The sequence below is a fragment of the Athene cunicularia genome (assembly GCF_003259725.1).
Source record: "Athene cunicularia isolate RWA chromosome 2 unlocalized genomic scaffold, athCun1 chr2_part1, whole genome shotgun sequence".
Lineage (NCBI taxonomy): Eukaryota > Metazoa > Chordata > Aves > Strigiformes > Strigidae > Athene > Athene cunicularia.
Window position 1 is genome coordinate 16,254,462 of NW_020799095.1, and position 23,942 is coordinate 16,278,403.

A 23,942-nucleotide genomic window follows, 5' to 3' on the forward strand; every position below is an offset into this window, starting at 1 on the left:
GCCATATCTGGGTTTGACATGATGTATTGTCTCTGTTCAAAGAAGATAAGCTGTCATGTCATATACCTATTAATGTCTGTAGATGGTGTGTTGACGTTACATATCATGGCAAAGATCCGCTTATTAATGCCTTCATGGTATGGATGGACAGGATACATTTTTATTGCTCTGATGATACTTAAAATTTTATGCCACAGTGGTTTTGAGGCAGTGTTAAAGTACACAAATCTCCTTTGAAAATGAGCTGGGTTTTTTTATATCTAGGCCAATTTTTTCCTTGATATTTCACACAGATGCCTAAACCCCACCCACCCACTTTTTTTTCCTTTTTTTTTTTTTTCTTTCTCCCTTGCCTGCATGCCCCTTACTGTTCCACAAGAGCTGTTGTTCCTAAGAGGTCTCTGCATAAGTGTAGTCAGGTCTGGTCTCACGGTCAGTAGAATCTACCTAGCTTCCACCCAAACAGCCCATGCACTGCAAGCAGTAACAAAATGCTGGGTTTCTATGGAGCCTAAACAAATATAGTGATTCATATGCATTTAAACTGTTGGTTGAGACCCAGAGAAGAAACTGGACTGCCCTGCAGCACCATGTTGCAGATGCTGTGGCAGATATTATGTATTGCTGTGAAACCAAATACGACCCGATGGTCACATTCAGGGCAATTGTTGTGGTACTACAGTCTGCAGAATCATTTTGTCCAGCCAGCCTCTGGTCTGATCCTTCATACGGATGGTATGGTAGGGTATAAACTGTGAACCAGGTTTCTGGTGTGGCAGTATTCCTTCTGCCTCCCTCTCCTCAGAGTCTGCTGCTTTTCCTTGAGAGCTAAAGGCAGATATCCCAGTCCTCTGTTGGACTTAGGATTGTCAGGGGTTGCTTACGTGTCTTCTCATATGATAAGGAATGTCAAGTAACACAACAGACAGTTTGGTCACATAGCAAATATAGTTGTCTCAACAAGAATGTGGTAGTGGTGGATTGGCACCCACATAGCCACTTGCTTACTCACCCAACACCACTGACCCCAGCGGGATGAGGGAGGGAATAGGAACGAGAAAACTCGTGAGCTGAAATAAAGGGAATCACTTACCAAGTACTGTCACTGGCAAAATAGACTTGGCCTGGGGAATTTAACTTAATCTATTGACAACTAGCTTAAATATTTAATTACTGATTTGGGTGTTGGTTATTGAGAAACAAAAGAAAAACCCTAAAACGTTTAGGGGGACAAAAGCCATCTTTCTTCCCCCTTTCCCATGCTCCACTTCATGCCAGACATCTCTCCTCCGCTGCTACCACTGCAGGTCACACTCAGTCCCTTCGATGAAGCAGCAAGTGGTGCAGGGGTTGGGGTCAGGTTGTGGTGGTTTCTCTCTGCTGCCCCTTGTTTGTCACTCTTGTCCTGTGCTCTGGTGTTGGTCACTCACAGGCTGCAGTGCCTCTGGGGGTGTACTTGCTCTCCACCATGCAGCACCTCCTGCTCCTCTGACCTCATTAGTCTCTCATTCCCTCTGATGTTTCCTCCTCTGTTCCTTCCTCCTCTCTCCCTCCAACATTTTCTACCCCTCCTTAAATATGTTTTCATTGAGGTGCCACCAGCTTCACTGATGGACTCAGGTGTGTCATATGGTGGGTCCGTTGCAGAGGTGGCTGAAACCAGCTGTGTCTGGCACAAGGCAGCCCATGACCTCTTCTCGCCCTGCAGTCCCCTCCACTACCAAAACCTTGCCACCTACACCCAATACAACAATTCAGTATCATTATTTCCTCCGTGGACTTGTTCTCTGTGGCCGCTTCTATCCCGGAGTCTGCCTCATTCTCCTTCCTAGTCTCCTCTGAGGAGAGTGTGACTATTGAAAGAAAGCCAGGTCACCCTCGCTTAGTCCAATACAAATAATTGCTGGTAATTTTTGTCATTCTGTTTCCTTACTGGACTGCAAATGTGAGTTTCTAGGTGACAGCTGGATCTGAGGCAAGTACAGCATACTGGCTGCACCATGTTCTCACCTCTCTGAATGTGCCCTTCATGGTTTGCCAAGGTTGCAAGAGCTCATCATGTAAAGCTTGTGTCTTGGCTAAAACCTGGTTTACTCTGTCTAACCTGGTCAGACGAATGTCTGGGTGTAACTTCTTACTCCGTATCATACGCTAGCACGTATTATTTTATTCACTGACAGGCGTAGTTTATACTTTAGCATGAAGGACAGAGGACTGTATGGACAAGGTGATTTACTTTAGCCTGTCTTAGGAATCCTTCAAGATGGCTCCTTATGCAGTGGAGGGGAAAGACAACAGATTAAAATACTGTTTGAATGCTAAGTGCATGAAGTCTGAGTTGCAGAGATCCCATTGTGGGGAAATCACAGCAAGTGAGGGTTGATACAGGTGCCAGCAGTGATTCTCTGAATGTCAGCATAATGCAGTATCAGGTGTTGTGGTGTGACTGTGTAGGCACTTGGAATAAAAGTGGTCAGTTTTAAATTCAGTTGTTCTTTTTTGGAAGGAATAACAATAAAATGAAAAAATCTATATATTTCAAGTGAAAGATCTCACCCAGAAATGCACTGTTGGAATTACTGCACTACCAGTGCACATCTTGCATTGCGCTGGTGGAATTTCATCTCAGCATCCCACAGAGATGAACCTTAAGTTGCATTAGGCCTTCAGCAGCAGGCACAGAGAGACCACGTTTGGTTTTCAGGAGCTGAGAACTCCATTTTGAGGAATTGCAATTTACTTGCACATCATTTGTGTCAGGCAACAGTGTCTAAAACCTTTAGAAAAAGAATGTGATTATCCTAAATTGGAAATGATGTATCTACACAATGTAATTCACACTATCCCTTTGACCTTCAGATTCACTACATTTGCCCCAAACATTTTTCTCTGTTACAGCTACTCAGCTACCTTTTCACAGAAGGATTGAGTGTAGTTATATTATAGTATTGTGTACAGTGGTGATCTCTGGTTGGAGTTTAAAAAAACTTGTGTGTTTGCACATGATACAAATGTCTAATATAAGTTCTATTGAAATCAGAGGCAAATGGCCCAGATCTTGAACACTGGAATAAAGCTGTTGCTGGAAAAGTTTGTATTCTTGAAATATGTGTGTTGCAGGGGAACTTGTCATCGCTGAGTCTGACACTCCATTTGGTCACTGAGGGTGAAAAATACTTAATTGATCTTTACCTAAAACTTTCTTGCAGACAGTGTTTCAAGCCTCTCATCCTCATGGTTGTCCTTGTTCTAGATTTATGACTGATGCAGCTCGTCGTGAGCAGGAGTCTTTGAAGAAAAAGATTCAGCCGAAACTCTCTTTGACTTTGTCAAGCACAGTGTCCCGTGGGAATGTATCTACTCCACCTCGCCACAGCAGTGGAAGCCTTACTCCTCCAGTCACCCCTCCAATCACTCCCTCCTCTTCGTTTCGCAGTAGTACTCCTACAGGTAAGCCTCTACTGTTTGGTTTATCCCAAATAAACCAGCAGTTTTGCTACATGACATTTAGAGAACAATAGACATATCAAGGCATTGGGAAGAAGAACCCCTAAAAACAAAAACAGAAGAGCTGTGGGCTCTTTTATTTGCATTTGGTTTGCAATCTCTAAAATGTGTTTGGGCATTTATTTCCAAACTCTTTTCTAAAGCAGAGAAGGACATTAACTTTATAAATTGCGTCTGAAATTATTACACAAAGAAACTAACCTTACCAGAAATGCCAAATGTGCAAAAGACCCCAGTGTATCAGTAGGAGAGGCCTGCACATGGTACAGTGCCAGTTTAAGATACAAGTAAAAGTGATCAGGGTCTCACCCTGCCCCTTTACTTTTCTTCTTTTCTTTTTTTTTGAGGGTGGGTTGAATTCATAGATAAATGAGTGGACAGAGAGGAATATTCAGCTGCTATCATCATGTAGACGTGACGTTCATTAGGAAACTATGTTCAAAAAAGGTAGTGTTAGAAAAAAGTGATCTGTGTTTTCTTCACACATAAGTATTCTGATCGTTTTCCCAGGTATAAAATTCCTGGGATTTTTTTTGCACTGATTAGAGAAACTGAAAATTGCTTGCTGTGCTGAACCAGATCTCTAGGCCAAAGCCAGTCTGGTTTACATTACATAGAGATCTTGTCAGATAATTCTGATATACTTCAGATTAAATACCAGTATTTCCTTCTGAAAAGCTAAATCTATTATGTTTTCTAATAAATAGGCTCGACATACTCTTCTTAACAGGGAACCACATGAGCATCCCTGCTTTGATTAAACTGTTATGCTATGTGTTTTATATAAGCTATTTAATGTTTAGTATTAATGATTAAATGGAAAAGTTGTAGTGATCCTTGTGACACACTGTCTGGAAGTTCTGAAATTAATTGGTTGTTCAGTATGTCCCTGGATATGGTGAGAACAGCTAAATGATAAAGTCCTAATGTAATTCAGAAGATTTTAGAAGATTTTTTTAAAGATTATCTCCTATTTGAAACAAGCTGATTCATTTCCTTGACATCCTACAGATGTCAAGGAATTTCTGCTTTCTTTAGTTTTACTTTTTGTACAGCTCCTCCTAAGAAGGCTAATTCATGATGTGGTCAGGTAGTATAACTTTGCACATCTGTCAGGAACAATGGTTAATGATGTACTCTTTGAAACATGTTTCATCAAATACTAAAGAAAAAAAGCCAGCATCTGTCTACTGAAATACTTTTATTTTTATTATTTATATCCTTTTCAAACTTTTTAAGTTACTCAGAATGTTGTTTTACCTGTAGTTAGGGAGAATCAACTTGGTTTGGCTAACCAAGTTTCTGGGAGTCCTGCCTGCCAGGTTATAAATAATACCAGCTTCCACTTTCTGCACCCTCTGTTCCAAGTTCCTTGTTGGAGCCCTGTTCCAAGTTCAGGGTTTGTAATAGCCTGGTAGCAAAAACCATATATTATTTCTTGAAGATTTTTTTTTTAATTAACTGTCAATTGAGTTGCATTTCAGCAACCTCCACCCAGAATTTCCATTTTTGACACAGGAGTTTTTCTGGACCTAAAATAAGCATTGAGATTCTTCTGATAACTACAGAATTTTTCCCAGTGTTTGCTTGGCATAGGATTTTGTTCTCCGTGATGTTTCTGACTTATGTAGATGAGGTGCTCAGAGTCATGCCACGGCTGATTTTCTGTCAGTGCAGTACCTGCAGAGGGAGCCGAGGAGGGCCAGCAGACTAATTTTAGATAGACAGCTCACAGGTCTGTTATTGGCTGATGCAAGTCTTTTTCTCTCAAGTGCAAGTATATATGGCAATTGACTACCAAGGTGATAAAACCAAGGATAGTTAAGCAAGATCTATTTCACGGAAACAATTTAGAGTATGTAAATCGTCCTGCATTTCAGCCTCACAGTGCCTACACAACTTTCAAGCCCTACAGGCATACCCTCCACTGCATCCAGTGAGGATGAAGAATAATGCTGTATTCCTTCTGTGCGATCCTGTTTGATTTGTACTCCGAGCAAACTCTTGTTAACTCGTCTTTGAATACAGGTAAACATGTATGTTATGGTAACTTCAGAAAACAAAGAAGATGTTTTTCCTTAGGTTGCCTGAAAGGGTGTCATCTGGGTTGATGTTAAATATTTGTTATAATCCAGATAGATATAATCATTGTTCTCATCCTCCTTTAGACCTATACTTTTGTCAAAAATAGAGTGGGATTGATTTGACCCAGTCTATTCATCAAGAATTCAGAATGGCAGTTTCTCTTTTATTATCTCCCATCTAAGTTGTTCGATACATCATTAAGGTACCAGACTTAAGCAGTGTGCCTGGCATTACTGTTACCACGCAAGGTGTAACTCCAAGATGGTGCCGCTTTAGATGGCAGAGAAAGCATGCCTTACGGGCTGGTGAGCTGGCATACAAATATGCATGTCCCTCAGCAGAGAGTGTCTGTCTTCTATGGCTGTTTGCTATTCATATTTGAGGTAGAAAGCAGAAACTTCACTAATCTTTTGGGTCCCAGTTTTCATGTAGTGTCCTCGCTTTAGGTAAGCTGCTCGTCTTGGCTTTCCTGGGTGTGTGGTAGTCTTATCTTGAGTGAAGCCAGCAGCTTCACCTCTGTGCATGTCCTTACAGCTAAGTCCAGCCATTTCCTGATGCTGTTAAGCTACTGTTGTCATTTTTCAGCAAAGCCTAATTTCATATAATGACATCTCATCTGTGTATTGACCAGACTCAAATCCACTTAGCTTATGAAATTTGGTAAGAAACAGTTCAAGGTGGTTTGGCTGCAGTGAATGTTTGTTAAGTTTTGCAGTAAAAATCCATGCCAAAAGACTACAGGCCAAATTCACAGACAGAGCTGAGCAGCTTCCAAGCTGACACCCGTACATGCTTCAAATGTTGCATGTGTATGTATAGCACCTTCTTCTGCATAAAAGGGATTATTCATTTAGAAACAGAAATATTCAGCAAAGAAGTGTGCTCTTTAAGACTCTTCTCAGGTAATGAGGTAGACATGTATTTATCTGCAGACTCTGTATGTGTTAGTCCCCTGGAATGGCCTGTTTGTGGTTTTGGTGGGAAGTAGAAATGCAGCAGTTAATTTTCTGTACCTCCCCTCTGTTCCCTCAGGGGTGACTGGCATGTGCTCTCTGCTTACATTTGGCTTTTTGTTCCCTTTCCCATAACAAGTTTTCTCTTCTTAAGACCTGCATCCTCTAATGATTGTAGAGAGTTCACTTTAAAAATTTGTTCCAGTTTTGTTTTAACAATAGTGTCTCCCAGGAGACTTTGTTTAGTAGGCTTAAAGGCTCTTGTTAGAGTTCACAGGCAGGATTTAGCAAAAGAAATGGCTTCCATCAGCAATACAGACTCCTTAGGGTGATAGGGAAATATAGCTAAGTAGCACCAGCACAGCTTATTTTGGAAAGATGCTAACAGTCTGCAAACATCGAAATATCTCTTCATTTAAGGAGTGCTAAATTAAGTCACAAAAACTTATGTTGCCTTTATTTTTAAATGTCAATTTTAAACCCACAAAACTAATGAAGTCTAGTTATGGATAAAAATGGGGCTGACATAGCATCTTTAATATACGCTGTTAATTTTTTAAATGTTTTTCATACATCTGTGTGGCTCACAGATTAAATTTCCACTACTGACTTCCTGGCTTTTGACTAAGAGCATTGTCATTCCTTTGAAAACTATGGTATCTCGTCATGTTGAAAAGCTTTAGAAAAGATTCAGTGATAGTAACTTATTGGTAATTCATTATTAAAATAACCTGGTCCCAATTTTAGTTACAAAAGTAATTCCTAGTAATGAATCTCAGGCTTTTAAAAAAAATAAAGCCACTTTTACATTGAAGGAGTGTCAAAAATCATCTGAAACCACTGTTTTGTGTTTGCTTGGTTTTTTTCTTCCATATTTATGACTACTTTTTTTTCTTTAAATGATTCCAGGCCTGGGATAGTAAATTTCAGCCTGGAGTGAATTTTTGGCTTTCTTATAAATCCTAAAGCAAGAGTTTAATACTACCAACTGTTTTTTTAATGGCTCAATTCTAAGTCTTGCCCACCCCCCAAAAAAAAAGCTGGAATATTTGAAAACCTCATAATTAGCATTACATTTTGCTCTGAAGAAACTGGCTCTTAGACCTCCTTTCCTGTTTATTTTGATTTTAATAGATTACAAGTTATAACATTTATGCTGTTTTAATGGGTTTATAGACCTACTTACTGCCTGATCATGTTGGGCAGCGGATGGCAGCCAGTCCTGGCAGCGAGCATTGAGGATGCTATGGTTGGCTGGAACAGCTGTGGCCGTCTGTCAGTCCTTCCACTTGTAAAGGAGATGAAAGAGTGAAGTTTTCATGGGTGGTCATAGCTGACCCCATGAGAGAATTGGCAAGGCCCGTTTTGATTCGCAGCTGTCATTTAAGTAGGTGACTAACTATTGGTTTATCTTATTAATTAGGATAAATGCCTTTCTGGGGAGTCATATGTGTGCAGTCATTTTTGATTAAATGCATTTGAAAGATTTTACCTTTCCTTAGTATGGCAAACTTCCTTGAAACTTCAACTAGACTAATCTCAGTATTTACAAAAGTGACCCCATTTTCTACCCACAGAAAATAGCTAACTTTTCAGTCTTTTTTTTTTCTTTCTAGTAAAACATGAAAGTAAGAATTAATTTTAATTTGGAGTAAAAAAATACTTTGTAGAATTGGCCTTAACCTTTAAGGAATGTAAGATCTAAACAGTGATACTGTAATCAAGTATGCTTAAAATTTCAGTGCAGCAATATTTCAAGACCTTAAAAAAACCTATGACTGAGGCTTTCAAGTTAGTACTATTGATGCAGAAACCATTACATTTACCACTGAGGATACTGAATAATGATTTGAGATGATCTACAGTAACTGAGTAGTTTTTAAGATATCTAGAGCAAGTTCCTAAACTGAAATCAAGACTTCTTTGTAGCTGTCAGTAGTCCTAAAGCAGCACTGTTTCAGCCAATTAGAACATATCATGTGAAATGGGCCATTTTTTTCCTAAGAAATCATACTAATGCTGAACCATGACTTTATATAATAACGTGATTTAAAGACAGAAAGTGAAATTCAGTATATTTTCAGTCAAAAAAGTCAGTCTTCACCAAGTATGTATTTACAGAACCAAGTGTAATTAGAAATACTTTTGATACCCAGTGTGACTGCATTCTTAAGTATCTACAATGATTTTAAGTATGTTTGTGTTTGTTGTAAGTTTAGTTAACAAACTAAATTAGAGAGAATCATGCCCCATTTATGTCATTAGGGAATATCCTCTAAGATTAAAATAGTGTCTATATAACCTTTTATTCAATAGATTAATAAATAGATTCTTATAATTCAGACTCTTAATCATTTCTCTTATTCAGCTGGATTTTGTTCAAGATTTCAGTGCAACTACTGGCAAAACAGTGACCAAAAAATTACAGCTTTTGTTAACAAGAGCTCTTGCTACTGATGAAGTAATTTACAGCTTCATTGTTCCTTCTATGGGTGACTAATTTACAGGGAAGGAAAGTCTGTGTATTACAACTAAAGATCTCCTTTCTGCTTCTGCCAAAGGCAGTGGGACTCAGAAATGAATCTGTAAGGATCCACCTTGCTTCTGGTCCATTAAGGACTTGTCTGTTGTGGGAACTCTGGTTTTGGGAAGCAGAGCACTGTCTGGCAGTTTGAGTTTTCCCAGTAAACCTTGTTATCTCAAGTAATGTTATATCATGATAACATGAGATAATTTTCCTATCATTCTGCTGTACAGCATTTGCCTTTATGAATAACTCATGAAGGAATCCCAAGGGCCTTCTCTTGGGTCTATTCCCTTTTCTTTTCCAAGACTGCAAAAGTTAAAAGAAAACCATCCATTGTTTGCTGGTAATAGTAATCAAAAACACAATAGTAACCAGCCATTGGAATTGGGCAATGAAACAGAGTAACAGGCATGCCGGAAATCAATATGGTTTAAATTCTAAATGTGTGTTTAATTTTTATTACTTCAAGTTCCTTAAAAAATGTGTTGTCTTGTAATGCAAGAGCTCATTCCCCTTCATAGGTATCAAAGCAGCTAACGTTTCAGTGCAGTTTCCATATGTTATGCTTTCAACAATGAAGTAATCATATGACGCAGAGTGCTATAGCAGCATGTTAAACAGAATCCAGCAAGAAAAAGAGGTCTACTCAGCTAAACTACTTCGTAAGTTTAAAGTGGACAGTAGAAACGTAAAATAACAGGATGTGTCCCCTCCACAAATTAATTGAGGACTGAATGCTCAAACCTTATTTCTTTGTGGATGTGCTATTAATACAGAGCCAAATGAATCTGAATTTGTAGCAGAACTGCTATTTATATCAGAATCTGTTTGGCTTCTGTCAGCAGGTGGCATTTCTGAACGCTGTGTTAGGTTGAATCAGAGTAGACTGTGAACCACTGAATCCACTCTTCATTTGATAATCTGCAACAGCTTTTTCTTTGGACAAGGCAGATTGGCTCAGTACTGCTCTGGCTAGTGAGAGCTTGTTCTTTTTGTGGTGGGTTTCTTTTTTTAAGGCTGGTAGACTACAAAATAATTCTTCAATTAAGGTTTTAAAGGTGCTTGAAATTAGATTTGGGAGTCAGGACAAGTCAGTGGAAACAAGTACATGTTGACGGCTTTTTGAAAATCATGCTACAAATTCAGGTCACGTGCACTTAAGCACATGATTAATTTTAAGCAGCTGATACTGAGGAGGTGAATGCCTGACTTTGAACACATAAGTGTTCTGTCAGACTGCAGTGAAGTATACTGCGCTTGCAGAACTGCAAGCTCAAGCATTTATGTATGCACAAAAGCTTAACTTTAGCCATTCACTTAAAAAATGCTTTACCTGCATTAGTGTATTGTAAATGCCCAGGTTTAATTATTACACCTTATGTTAATGTAGTATAGTATCACGCAGATGTAATTGAAAAAAATAATGGAAAATAGCAATATGAGATGAAATCCCAGGGCTGTTTTATTAAATCGGTGCTGAGAAGTGGGCTGAGAGTGCTACATTTTTGTGTGTTTGACTTATGGGGTGTCTAGCATAGTAAAGCACAAATCAACCAAGTTCTCCTGAAGCTTGAAAAAAACTGACTTTCAGAGGTCTGAGGAACCATCTCATTAGTTTTTCAGATTGACAGAACTTTCTACTTGCTTAATTGCCTGTTCAGAGACTGAAGAACCTGTATGCTATGTTTTTATTAAAAATTAGATATACAGACCCACTCTTGTATAAACAGTATGGGCAAATAACTCAGCCGTACTTCACAAAATGAAGACTAAATTCTCCAACATAATGAAAGTTTGTCTGAATGCATTCAATATTTCAGGCCTACAAGGTATGATAAAATCTATGATAAAATATCTTGAGGCAACTGTATTGTGGTCTGTGGCAAAACTTCCCTCTGAGGGACTTCACTGGTGCCAGGATTTCACATTTCCGTGCAGATGACGAAAGAGAACTTTCTTTATAATTACTGGAGCCAAAATGGTTCCATCTAATTGCAGGTTTGGGAGCCTATATTAATCCTGCACGCTAATTAATATATACATATGTTTGCCCAGCATTTAGCAGTCTGAGGCACCTATTCTAACAGGGCCTTATGGGTGTTCTTGTAAAAAATAAACACATAAATAATAATTTAAAAAATAATGCATGGCATTGTGGAAAACAGTTGATCAACATATGAGTTAACTATAATACGTGGTATGAGATTTTAACATGAGCTTTTGGCTGAGGTCGTGACTTGAGCATGAATAAGTAAAATCTGTGGTAGTTTCTAGTTTCTGCCTTAAGGAATAAAGCTATGGTAGGAGGTTTCCAAAAACAATGAAAAATAATAAGTAAAAGTGCAATTATTTCCTATAGGGGTTTTCTTAGCACAGGTGGGATTTGTTCCCAGCAACAGCTAAAAGATGTTTTTTCAGAGCTAGATGCCACATTCCCCTTCTAGGGAGCCAGGCTTTAACCTCACACGTGTTCAGCTCTTTCTTCCAGTAATCTAGAGTGAAAAATGCTCAATTGCTCATCACTGTGCTTGCCTAAGTGCTTCAGAAATGGACCTCGCTTCCCTAGCAATCACCTGCTGTCAGGTGGCCATCCAGGTTCCTTAGAGAGGCAAGAGCATGTATTATATTGGCTACTCACAGACAAAACTAAAACAAAGCAAACCAAAAGAATTAAATTCCTGCACAAATTGGTGGCTCGGTGATTTCCAAATACACCTACACCTAGATTGTAAGGAAGTATCTTGATGTCCTGAAGCGGTTGGAGGTCCCTCTCCTGCTGAGGGACCACCAGCAGCCTGCTATGACTCTTGTTGCTCCTATTCTCTTCATGAGTTTTCTGATAAAGCAGTGGCAATAAGTAAAAGTAACTTCCAGTGATGGATTAATTTCTCATATTTACTGTTGGAGATAAACAATAACGTCTTGTTGCAGTGCAGAGGGAGCTCTAGCACCCAAGTGTTGCAGAGGGTCAAGAGTCAGAAGGGGATGTGGAATGGGTGTGCAGAAAGGAAAGGGGGAGATTTTGCCTAAGAAATCTAAACAGGACAAGTGTTTACAGACAGAACTTTTCTATTTGTTACTTCATTTTTATCTTTGATCTTCCAAAAAGCATCTTGATTTTCCTCCTTTGTATCATTTTGTTACATGACATTTATTGAAGTCTAGCTGTGTGATTACCTGGGAACCTGCTCTACAGTTTGGCTGGACCCTAAAAGGAGGATAAGAGTTGGCCCAGGCTTGATGACCATTTCTCTTACAAGGGAGACCATGGTGTCCTCTTTTTTTTGTCTCCTAGGCAAAACCGGAGTCTTTAAGGACTCAGCAAACCCCAGCCTCCATTTGCTTTACAGGAGTTATCTGGTTTGTTTTACAGTTGCTTTGGGACTCCCCAAAGGCCACCTCTTGCAGTGCAGATGGACCAGGTGAGGTGTCAGTTAAGTGTTTGCAAGGAGCACAGGGCCCCAGGCACATGACTACAGTTATTTCAAAGTCCTGTAACTTTGGGGTACAGATCCTATTTCTGCAGGGCTGTGCTAGACTAGGCAACACAACCCATGAGAACTTTAATTTTTTGGAGATTTGGGATCCCCACTGATTCAAGGCCATAACCTTGTAAAGATGGACTAAAACAATAAGGTTTCTCCTGTAACTGACCTTTTCTATGGTTTTCACAAGGACACATACTATGATAACCTCCCTTGCTTAGTCCTTTTTTTAACTTCATCCTAAACTAACTTACAACCTATCTTCAGAAAGTTCTATACTACATTCACAAAATGAAATTATTTTAAAGTGGTGCTTATAACAATTGAAATTACTTTTGAAGTTAAAAGGCCATATGTAAGTGTATATAGGGGAAAGTAAGACTGAGGTAAAAATAGCTGATGAGGGAAAATAGGGCTGTGCTGAGAGGGAAAAATGCATGATGTTTTTTTTCACAATTCTTCTCATAGCTTTCCTGCATTTTCTGTTTTTCTTCCTTTTGCTGCTTTATGGGTGCATTTCCCTTATAATTCTGTTAAATTTCTCTTTTGCTTCTTAACTTGGCAGTAAAAATGTGTTGAGCCCAGTTTAAAGTATGTTCTGGGAAGATTGACTTGGTTGTCGGATTTTGTGCTTTCCAGTAGAGCTCTGAATCTTGCCAGGGGAGAAGGCACATCAAAAATTTAACACTATCTTATTTATCTCATCTCATTCTCTACAGGTAGCTTTATATGTAACCTCCAATTTGTTGTACTTCGTCTTCCCAGCCTCTTCAGAGCATTCTTGTTTGATACAGACATAAATTGCACCGACAACTGTAAAGCTACTGTGCTGTAGAATTGTATTTTAGTTGCACATACCTGTAATTAATTGTATGGGAATTTTCACAGTACTCTCCCCAAGGAACAATTTCATTGAAAAGTAACCGAGTTGTCTAGACTATAGCAACTCATAAAATCATCACTAGTTTTGGTTTTTGAGCTACAAAGCAGCAATAGAAACATGGCTTGTAGATTTAAAGTACTTCCAAGCACAGGAACTGTTTTATAATCCCCATCGTAGTAGTCTAACCTGGCAAACCATTTTTAACGGGGTCAAGAACAAAAAAATGTACAGTAAGCTTAAGGTAAAGATTATCTCTGTGTTAATTTGTGATAGGGTTTTTTTGGTGTAGAAGCACACCCACTGTACGTGGACCTTTCTTCTTCCAAATGTGCAAAAAATAGACATTTTGTAGAAGGCATATTGTGCCTGCCTTTCACAGCTTGTGGCATAACTGGTTTAACGTAGGAATTGCTTGACACTCAAAAAGGAACTTCAGTGATTCTGGGCAACAATGACGGCATTCATGTTTGTGTGTTTATACTGCAAGGGCCAATTGGTGGAAGGATTTTTATTTTTATTTTTTTACTATTTAGCTTTATAAGTAATCTGCTAATTACTAACTGAAAATTACTAACTGAAAGCATAAATGTTTTTCAGAAAGTTGGAAACTGTAGTTGGGCACATGGAACTTTTAGGTGCTTATTTAAATTGTGTATATGTACATATATATAAAAAATATTACATTGCAAGATTGAATGGGATTTATCTGTACCATTGTAGTGCCTTGAGAACTGAAAAAATCACTCTAGCTGCACTAGCGCTCTATGTCTGCATACTGAAAGCAGTTACGGTTTTCAAAGAGTTTTTACAGTGCCTAGCAGAAAAAAAAAGCATACTTATGCAGGCCAGCACTTCAGTGTGCTGAAGATGGCGAAACTTAAGCAAACGTTTGAGTTTTCCTTGCACTGTAGCCAAAGCAAATCAGAAGTAGAAAAAAGCAAGGACTAACGTACCATTTCACGCGATGACTTAAAACACAGAGAGGTTTATTTCACAGGGGAAATGGTGTATTGTGAGTCGGTGGTAGCCGCCAGTACATGATCATCAAAATTCTGTAAATTCTGGAAAAAGAGGGTTGTTTATAGCTCTTTTGTATTACCAGGTGAGCTAAAGGCTATGAAACATTTGCTGACCCGCAGAACTACATATTCTCTTGTCTTTTTAGCGCTTGTGGCCTGGCAAATGAAAGACACCAACTTAATTCTTGCTGAAGATGATGGTTGGTGCTTTGTCTGTGCTAGCATAGACTCCCTCTTGCAAGATTTTTCCATATATAGTCAGACAGCATCTTTCACGGCAGTTTCTCAGCACTTCTGCCTCTAATGCCAAAGGATACAAGAAGCCAGGGAGCAATGGAAAATACCAACTTGAAAAGTACTTTCATTTCAACTTCAGCCCAGCGATACATCATCTGAAACAACTCACACCTGCTAGCATATGTTTTGTACACCTGATCGAAACAGAGATAGCCTCAAAGAAAGGTTTGTGACAGCATATCAGGCACAGTGCAGATCTTATTTTGTCAGAATCTTTGTTTTAAAAAAGAGGGGGGACATGACTCCCCACTAAATGTGTTATGTTTGGGTGTTAAAAATGCGTTTCTTTCTCAGAAACACAAAGTAGGATTAATTAAAAAACATAGCAGATCTTTCCCATAGGTTTTGTGTGTAGGCGGGATGATAAAAGCCTCAATTCTGGCTCAGTAATCAATAGGCATCTTTACTGGTACTTCTGAGTACCGTCATTAAGGCAATCTTTCGAATTATGCTGATGGAGTTTCTTAAATCTAAATGGTCAGAGCATTTATATCAGGTAAAGAGAAGCGCTAAGCAAAATAATCCTCCCGCCCTTCAGTGCATTGACGTGGAGAATCTGCCATTGCCTCCCTCATTGCTGATCAGGGCTTTGTAACCCTCCTGGGGCTCATAAGCATGAAATTCCCTTGGCCCAAACCTCCTGAAAGAGCATTGAGCTGCCCTGGGGCTCTACAGCTCCACCACACCCTGGTCCTCCATGGGCAGCCTGCCACGGGATCCCTTTGGCATGGTTCAGCCTGTTCACACGTGAGGATCTAAGGTCCGGCCCAGAAGCATCTTGGAAATCTCCACATAGCTGAATCCCGCTAAAACGAGTGGCGCTCCTCCTGTAGCGAGCGCTGCCTGCACAGCGGTAGCGCTTCCTTGGATTGGAGCCTGGCCGTTGCTCAGTGCATCCTTGCTGGGTTTGTGCGCTGATGAAGGCAAAGCACACGGCAGTCAGGGTGGGTAAGGACTGCGTGCGTTAGCAGGTTTATGGCCTGCACTGTAAGTGGCTGAATAGCTTTTGTACAGCTGTAAAGCATGTTTAACCCAATGTTATAAAACACGTCTCAAATGTATTTTCATAGCTTCATAAACTGTAGTTCATTTATGTAGGTACTTTTTATTGTAATCCTTTATCTTAAACATGAAACTGTTTCCTGATACCTTTTCTATTTTCATCTTCTTTTTTTATGAAAAAAGGGTGAAAGAAGAAAAAAGAAAACCTGCCTTTTTGTTACATGCATCAGGAGAGTCCTTAAGTACAGTAATAGTGCCCTGAACTTGTATTTTTGTATTTCTAACCTCAGAATGCAGGCCTAGCAACTAAAAAGCCAAAATAACATTAATTATGGCTGTTCTTCACTGTGGTTTTTGGAGTATAAGTTTGGAACAGATGTTTGGGGGGAGAGGAGGGGGGAGGAAGGATGGATTGTTTCTTTTTCTCAGCCCCAACTGGTTTTAATTCTTTATTGAACATTTTGAGAATATCTTTAAACATTTGCCAGAGTTCAATTAACATCCTGTGACTAAAGGTGGAAAATGTCCTACTTTGTTTTTCTTCAAACATATACCTGCTCTTGCTGCTCATGCCAAAGCCAGAGAAAGAAAGGATTCCAGCTGGCATAGGTTTTATTACTGTTACATTAATTTGCAGGTTAAGCCTCAAGTTGGGAGGGGTCTGCTGGATTGATTTATTTATTTACTTTTTTTATTTTCATGATTTTAAAAAAGTGCCGTGTAAAACACTGCCGTTTAATTGCAGGAAGGTTATGCTCTTTTTTGGCGGGTGTTTAACAGCTTATTCTTGTTTACATGAAGTTGTAGAAATCTAGTTTTAAAATATGTTTAAAGTAGAGATTGTGTTCTTGGGTTTATCATGTTTTTCCTGTACTGTGTATAAACAGAAGATTGTACATTATTGAAAGCCCTTTTTTGTGGAAAACAGGATTGGGAAAAAAGTTTATATAAGAATGCAAAATAACTTCCCGAGACTATTGGCGCAGTGTGACCATAAAACCTCAACAGCACATTGTGCAGTGACATTATAACAATTTGCTTTAGCACCTCTGCAGCGTTCTCAGAAAGTCCTGTTCTACAAAACACATGCCGTGGTATCAGTTGACTGTTTTTTCCAGAATCAGTTCTTTACATGCATGTTTTTGTGATTAGTTGCTGTTTCACAAGTGTTTGGAAGTGGAGAATTTTTTTTTCTTATTTAGCTTATTACATTTATATTTTATTTGCATACATTTATACATTATACAATTGTAACATATCTGCTTATATAGGTGTGCAAACTCCTTTTAGTGGATTTATAATCTCTGGATTGGGATTTTCTCTGTTTTAGTTTTAAAGACTGTTCTTTGATAACAAGATACAGATACAGATATATCAAGATAGAAAATGACACACAATTGCTCCTAAGGCCAGATAGACTCCAGTTGCTCCACCACTACCTATATTGGTTCTCCAAGTCTGTTTCTTTTAACCTGAGTATTATTAGTTCTGTTTCTCCTGTAGCCCAAAATGATGAGCAGATCTCATGTGTAAATAGTTCCCAATTTTACTGACAGTGAATAAGAGTATAAAATACTAATGTCATACTAATAGCACTTTAAATAAAAACCTTTATGTTTATTTTATACCTTCATCATTTTTATCTTTGCCTCCAGGATTTCTGGGTGATTTCACATATAGCCTAGCTCAGCTGAAATAATTTCAGTTCTGTGTTTTACTTACAGAATCTAGAAGTGTCTGCATGCTTTCTGAGAATACATCTTCAGTCACTTAAAATTCATCATGAGTTTACCCTGAGCATTTAAATGAAAACTAAAGGTGATTTGAAATGGTGGAATCCTCCTATCTACCATTTTGTTTAAAACACAAAGGTTATCCGTGGGTTGGGTGCATAACTATTTACAGGTTTGTCCTCTTTGAGGTACCACCTTCCAAAACAGCTGTGTGAAGTATCTTTCCAGACTGTCTGTTTGACTGTCCAAGTTATAGTTGCCCTTCCTGTGGCAACTGTGAGAGAGGGTAGAGGATGCCCAGAAACTTCTACCTATATCCTTACTTGCTTAAATGCTCCCTCCTTCAGTACAGCAGACCCTACTGGCTGAAAAATACTCTTCAAATGATGCAAACTAGAAATAGGGTTTTTTCTGGCCTAACTTATTTTCTCTAGTGCTTTTAAGTACCTTGTACGTAAAAAGAATGTTAAAACCCATATTGCTCTTCGTATTTGAGTCCATATTCAGATCATTACATGAGGTACATTTTTAAAATTCTCTTGGTGCTTATTTGCTAACCAAGCCTTGCTTCAGCCAGAGACAATAGAAAAGTAGTTCTTCTGAGTAGTAATAGTTCCTAAACAGCTCATTATTTAGCACTTGATACTGGAGCTGGACTAGGAGAGAACTGTGAGGAAGGATGGTTTCTCCAGAAGACATTTTCTGGCCAAATCCTGCTCTGACTAGTGTCACGAGGAAGAGGGGGATGCTGGCAGCGGTGATGGCTGAAGTGCAGGAGGAGGGACGTGCTCCTGGCACAAGCATGTGTGAGCACAGCCCGGCAGCGGCCGCCACAGACCACACAGCCCGCAGGACCCGCTGCGCAGGGGCTGGCAGCGGCCAGCAGGACATGCCCTGTGCCACCCCCCTGCTTGGCACAAGGGCCAACTCAATAATAAGTTGTAATTGCTATTTTGATGTCTCTTTTGTGATCGTGCAGAGCGAAGGAGGTCTTTGCCAGCCTTGGCAAGTGCCCATTTGACAAACCATAACCATCTCAAGCAGCTCCCTCGAGTGACAGCAGAGCTGCCAAGCTTTCAGTTGGCTTTGAGAACAGATTTGCCTCTTCACTCCCAGGAAGGAGGTTCAGAGATATTTACTGGGGTGAGAGAGAAAACTTTTAATTGTGTGTGCCTGTGCACGTTGCCTGAAGAAAGGCCTGCACCAGGGTGAACCTAGTGTTCTCTTTATGTCGGTGCTTAATCTGAACACTGGAATTGCACTTGCAGTCTAAGATACCAGTGTCCATAGCACGACGCAGCACTCTGTTCACACTACCCTGGGTTTTCGTATATACATGTTTACATCATCTTCATGGACATGAATGATAAAAGTATTTTTGAAAATACAATAAATTAATATGAATGGACCTTTCACAAAGGCTGAAAAACACCATCTGTCCTCAGAGTCCCCTGCCCCCCCTGCCCCCAAAACAAGCAAGAAAGCAAAGGAAAAACCCTGACCTAGTCTGTTTGGATGACCACTCTCTGAAATTTGTTGTCTGAGTTTGCAGGGCCAATGCATTGTGCCACCCATACCAGCTTGCAGCTGACGGAATCCTGCTACAACTTCTAGACTAAAGACTTGCATAGCAACCATGACGCATGTTATAACTGTTTTGTATTTCATTGCCCCTAGCATTTATTTCCTGTGCTTTATATAAAGGAAGAGTATTTCATTTTGAATTACTTATATGTCTTTAGATCAGCAATGAGTATCAGCTGTAGGAACATTCTCCCTGCTGGTGAGCATGGAGGAGACTGTGTGCATCCATGGGCATAGAGGGAAGAAGTTTGACAAATCCATAAATGTGCTTTAGTGTTAGACCAAAATATACATAATATTAATAATTCACTTTTTTTTTTTATCAAGAAAGCTGTCACAGTATATGGGAATGCAAACTTCTTAACATAAGTGCTCTCATAAAACTGTTTCTATGAAATACAAACTGTAAGTCCTGCACGGGACAAAGTGTGAAGCTGAATTTTTATGAGAGATCATTGGAATTACCGTGAACTTTCAGTGACACTAGCAATGTTGGTTCCCACTGTAGTAAGCTATTTGCTCGTAGCTATTCATTGTATACTTAAATGTGTGCTTTCTGGTCATGGAAACAATTGGCAAGGATATTTTGGGTTTGTTTTTCTTCATGGGAGAAGGGAAGAACTCGTAATGTTCTTCATCAGAGGTCAGGATAGATTGTATTCATCGTAATGGCACACACAACTTGTGCTGGTTTTAATCAGCTCTGTCTTTTTTGTATTTTGAGGCACAGTATAGAAGTCTTTAGATTTAAAAAGTGACATAACTACAAATGATGTGCACCTGCTTAGAACTAAGATTCACTCGAAGTTGAGGGAAAAAATCCTTTGTAAATCTCATGGTGGGATGAATTCTTCTATGCAAAAGGCAGAATTTGTCTTGGCTACAGTGATGTGAATACCAAGTAAACCCCAGAAAATTCAAAGATAAGGCTCTAGATTTTTAGCAGTGTAGCTAGGACAGTCTGTTTCAGAATGTCAAATGATTAACTCTCTGCAAAATATTTCTGAGCTATTTAAATTACTGAATTTATCTACCAGAAAAGAGAAGAAGTAGTGAATGGGCATTCAAGAGGTGAGGTCTTTGCTGTAGGATTAAGTGATGTTCTCACTGATTTTGATAGGAAAACTGACTGGAAGAAGAGGTGGAACAACTCCTTATGGTGCAACTTTGCTTTTCATCACTCTACAAAGACTTCTTACCACACAGGCAGTAATCATAAACCCTTTCTGTGCATGTGTTTACTTTCGGCAAAAAAGCTGCTGTGATACACACAGATTTCTTGTTTGTCATGGGTTGTGTTTAAATGCAGCGTAAAAATTAAGATAAATAACTTGCTGGAATATTTCGTGACCCTGTATGTTTTCTGTCTTTTCACAACTAGTAATTTCATGTAATACCTGGCTCCGGTATGGCATACTACATGCGTTGTGCCTAGTGGTGTCCACCTCAAGTCCATGCCCACCTCAAGTCCATCTCCACCAGTGGAGTCCACCTCTTCGAGGAGCAGTGGCATTTGTCTCAGCATGGAAAATTCCAGGGAAAACAAAACATAACAAACTAGCATGATTTCCTTGCTTTTGTTTTGTTTTGCTTCATTTTTTAATCTGCTGGGTGCAGCACGGATGAAGTGAGCCTTTTGGGCAAAGCCGCTGGAGTGAGGAGAGGGAAGATGGCTTTGTGGGCCAGGATGGAGGGAATATTGCATATGAGGGCGGGGGCAATATTATGAAGATGTCACTGAATCATTTTGGCAATGAAGCAATGAGTTTACATTAGGCTGAGGTAGAACCATGTAGGGTCTCTGAATGAAAGCCAGATGATGCAACTTGATATGGTAAAAAAGCAACGAGCTAGCAAGGAGCCTCAGAAAGGGCCTTGCCAGAGGAGAGAGGTGCTATTGTGGAACTAGTATTTAGTCACGGTAATATTGTGTATTTGTACTTGCTGAAAGCATGTGCTTCTCTGTAAGCTTTCCCCTCCAGATTCTCAGACGCTTTACCTTAGAGAAATGTGTGTTGCTGCATTTCGGGGGGAGTTTTTTGTTATTCAGGCTTCTGAAGCATAATTCTGGTATTTTTCCTTTGAGTACTGGGTGGGGGATGATCAGTCTGCCTTCCAAGCAGGATGAGAAACGGTAAGGCCATTAGCACATGCGCTACAGAAACGTAGCTTGGTCCCCCAGAAGGGCAACGTGCCCCAGCAGAGCGTCCTGTTTTCCATGTGCATGGCAACGTCCAAGTGGAGATCAGTGAGCCAGCTCTCTTGGAGCTCTCCTAAGAGTTATTGCAAATGCTTGTCCAAGTCACGCACTTGTTACACCCTGGAACAGGCCATAGGTTAGATGCAAAGGTGCTGCTTTTTTTTTTTTCCCCTTTAAAAAAGTAAATATTTACAATTATTATTGTGAAACACCAAGTTTAAAAACAAAGAAAGCAAGCAAGCTGTATCTTGATCAAAGCGCGCTGCTGTGCGCTTCCCCTTGAGCACACTGCTGGTACCCTGGCAAGCTGCCCGAAGGAGCCAGCAGCAGCCGGCGCCTCGGGTTGCAGTTTGTACACCTGACGTGTAGCTGAGGGCCAGGGACTCCTGCTCGGCGTGGGAACAGCTTCACCAAACCACCATCCTCGGCCTTACAGTACTTAATTAAAATACCTCATCGAGGGGCTGTTTATTACAGCAGCGCCAACCTGTGTGTTGTGCGTTTTGTTACCCCCCCCTACCCCGCCCACCCCATGTGTTGCACACAATCAGTGAGGCACCACATGGGTTGCTGCTCTTAGACACTGACAACTGAGGAAATTAAATTCTGGGGCGGAATCAGTTAAAAGCCTGACTAAATCAGTGTTGTTTTTCTATGGCAACTGAAACAACATAATTATTTAAAGGATAAATTTTTATTGCTAATGAATTTTTTTCAAGAAAGTAAGTTTTTTGCATTTTGTTTATACCAGGGCCCTCTTAAAATACATTTTAGGATTTTAAAATTTTTATTCTTTATTTTAAAGAGAGTAGAAGCAATTGAGTTCAGTAGAACACTGTTAGATAAAAGCGGTGATAGACTGCACTTCTGGCTTTGTATTAAGTAATCTGCCTTTCAGGTACTTGGCACCATTAGTATTACTGTTTTGTGCAAGAAGAAATAGATATTTATATGGTTATTCATACTTGGAATAAGCTCATCATATTTATAAAGCTGTAGTGACAAGTCTGGATTTAATGGAGCATTTGCTTATACTGTTTAAACAACTCTTTTCACTTTACTACACAAAATCTTGCATTTTTGTTCAGGTGAGCTAACTAAAAGAAAACCATAAGGATGGTCTGACCTCACGGATGTTTGCACACAGGTTTTGGTTTCCTCTGTCTCTCTCCCGTGTGTCTACCTTTAAGTGAAGCATTGGCAAAAGTTGTTACAGAATTGGGTATTACTATATGAAATTATTAGAAAAATTAAAAAGATGCCCTGAAAATACAAGACAATGTAGGGAAATGCATAATTGCAGTGATTGCTGCTTCTCCCTGCTGTTCTGTGTATCTTTTCCCTTATATACCATCTCGCATATTTTTATAGAGGACTGATTGTTGTTTTATAATAGCATGCTCCTTGTTATCACTAAAAGTAGTGATATCCTTAGTAGATGTCGCACAGTCTCAACTGGTGTTTTCTTTGGGAGAACAAAATCCTGTTTGGGAGGAAATCAACCCCTCTTGAGGGGGCTTGGAGGAGGTGTGGGGGGTGTGATTATAATGGCAGAAATTGTTGGTATGTCAGTGTTTAGAATGGTTGTATATTTTCTCATCCTAGGCATACATACATGTATTTACAATAGGGTTTTCTGTTGCATTTTCTTTAAAAAAAAACCCTACTGAGCTAAAAAGTTTGAAAGGAACAGCTTGAGGAATTTTTTCCATCAAGATACAATCAAGAGCAGGAAATCGTAGAAGCAGAGTTGTGGTTTTGCCTCCATTTTTTTATTAGTTAATTAAACTATAACAACTCTTAACTTCGTTTTAGGTTAACTGTTCCTAGAGTTCAGAAATATTTTAAGAGGTCAATAATGCTTTCTTTGGCTTTCACTCATTCGGTGTGGGATAAGGAATCGCAGTCAGCAGGGCCGAGTTTTCCAGATGTGCTGCAGAGTGTGTGTGCGTGCACTCATGTCGACAGTTGTTGACAGTGGGAAACCATCCATCTTTCCTCATCTGCGTACCACCCTGTACAGATGAAAACCACAGGAAAGAAACGTGGATAGCCTGACATCTGTAAGCGAACTTGCAGTATCTGATTAAAGCTCAGGAGCTCCGAGTACTCGCAGCTACCAGTTGACATGCGTTTTTACTCAGTGATGGAGAGGTGCCGAGTCTGAGTGAGAGTTCTGGGGGAGGAGGAATCCCAAGGGAAAAATTTGAGACAATAGGTGTGTTATTTAGTTCCACCAAAAGCAAAAAAATACCACCAAAGACCCCACTGGACATTGCAGCATGCGTTTTCTCTGTGCAGTTGGGATGTTTCTTTTTTAAAGTGCTGTGAGGCATCTGTCTGGGTTTGCTTCTCGGCGTGTAGAGCAGCTTTAGAGGCGTGCACTTAAAGGGCATATGAGGGAAGCGAATAGAGCCATGCAAGTGTCACATAACTGTCTTTAATAACGGGAGCTATTCCAGCACTCGGAGCCAAATTGTCTTTCAGCAGAAAGGATAAAATTTAGCAGAGCTGGGAAAGGGAAAGAAGAAAGGGGAGGGGAAACACAGCACCACCTCCTGCTGACACCACAAAAGTTTCCCTCAGCTTTCCCTCTCTCTCCCTCTGTGCATATATTTTCTTTTTAATCAGCTGGGGCTCTTCCCTCCCCTGCTTTTTTTTAACTGT

The 23,942-nt window shown here is 39.8% G+C and overlaps 1 protein-coding gene across 1 annotated transcript in view; it reads left to right on the forward strand.

Annotated features, from left to right (window-relative positions):
- The window catches only part of JAZF1 (JAZF zinc finger 1), an 89,052-nt gene that overhangs the window by 54,657 nt on the left and 10,453 nt on the right, over positions 1–23,942 (forward strand). Inside the window, 1 exon segment of the mRNA XM_026843369.1 lies at positions 3,254–3,450. Within this exon segment, the coding sequence (XP_026699170.1) occupies positions 3,254–3,450 (197 nt within the window).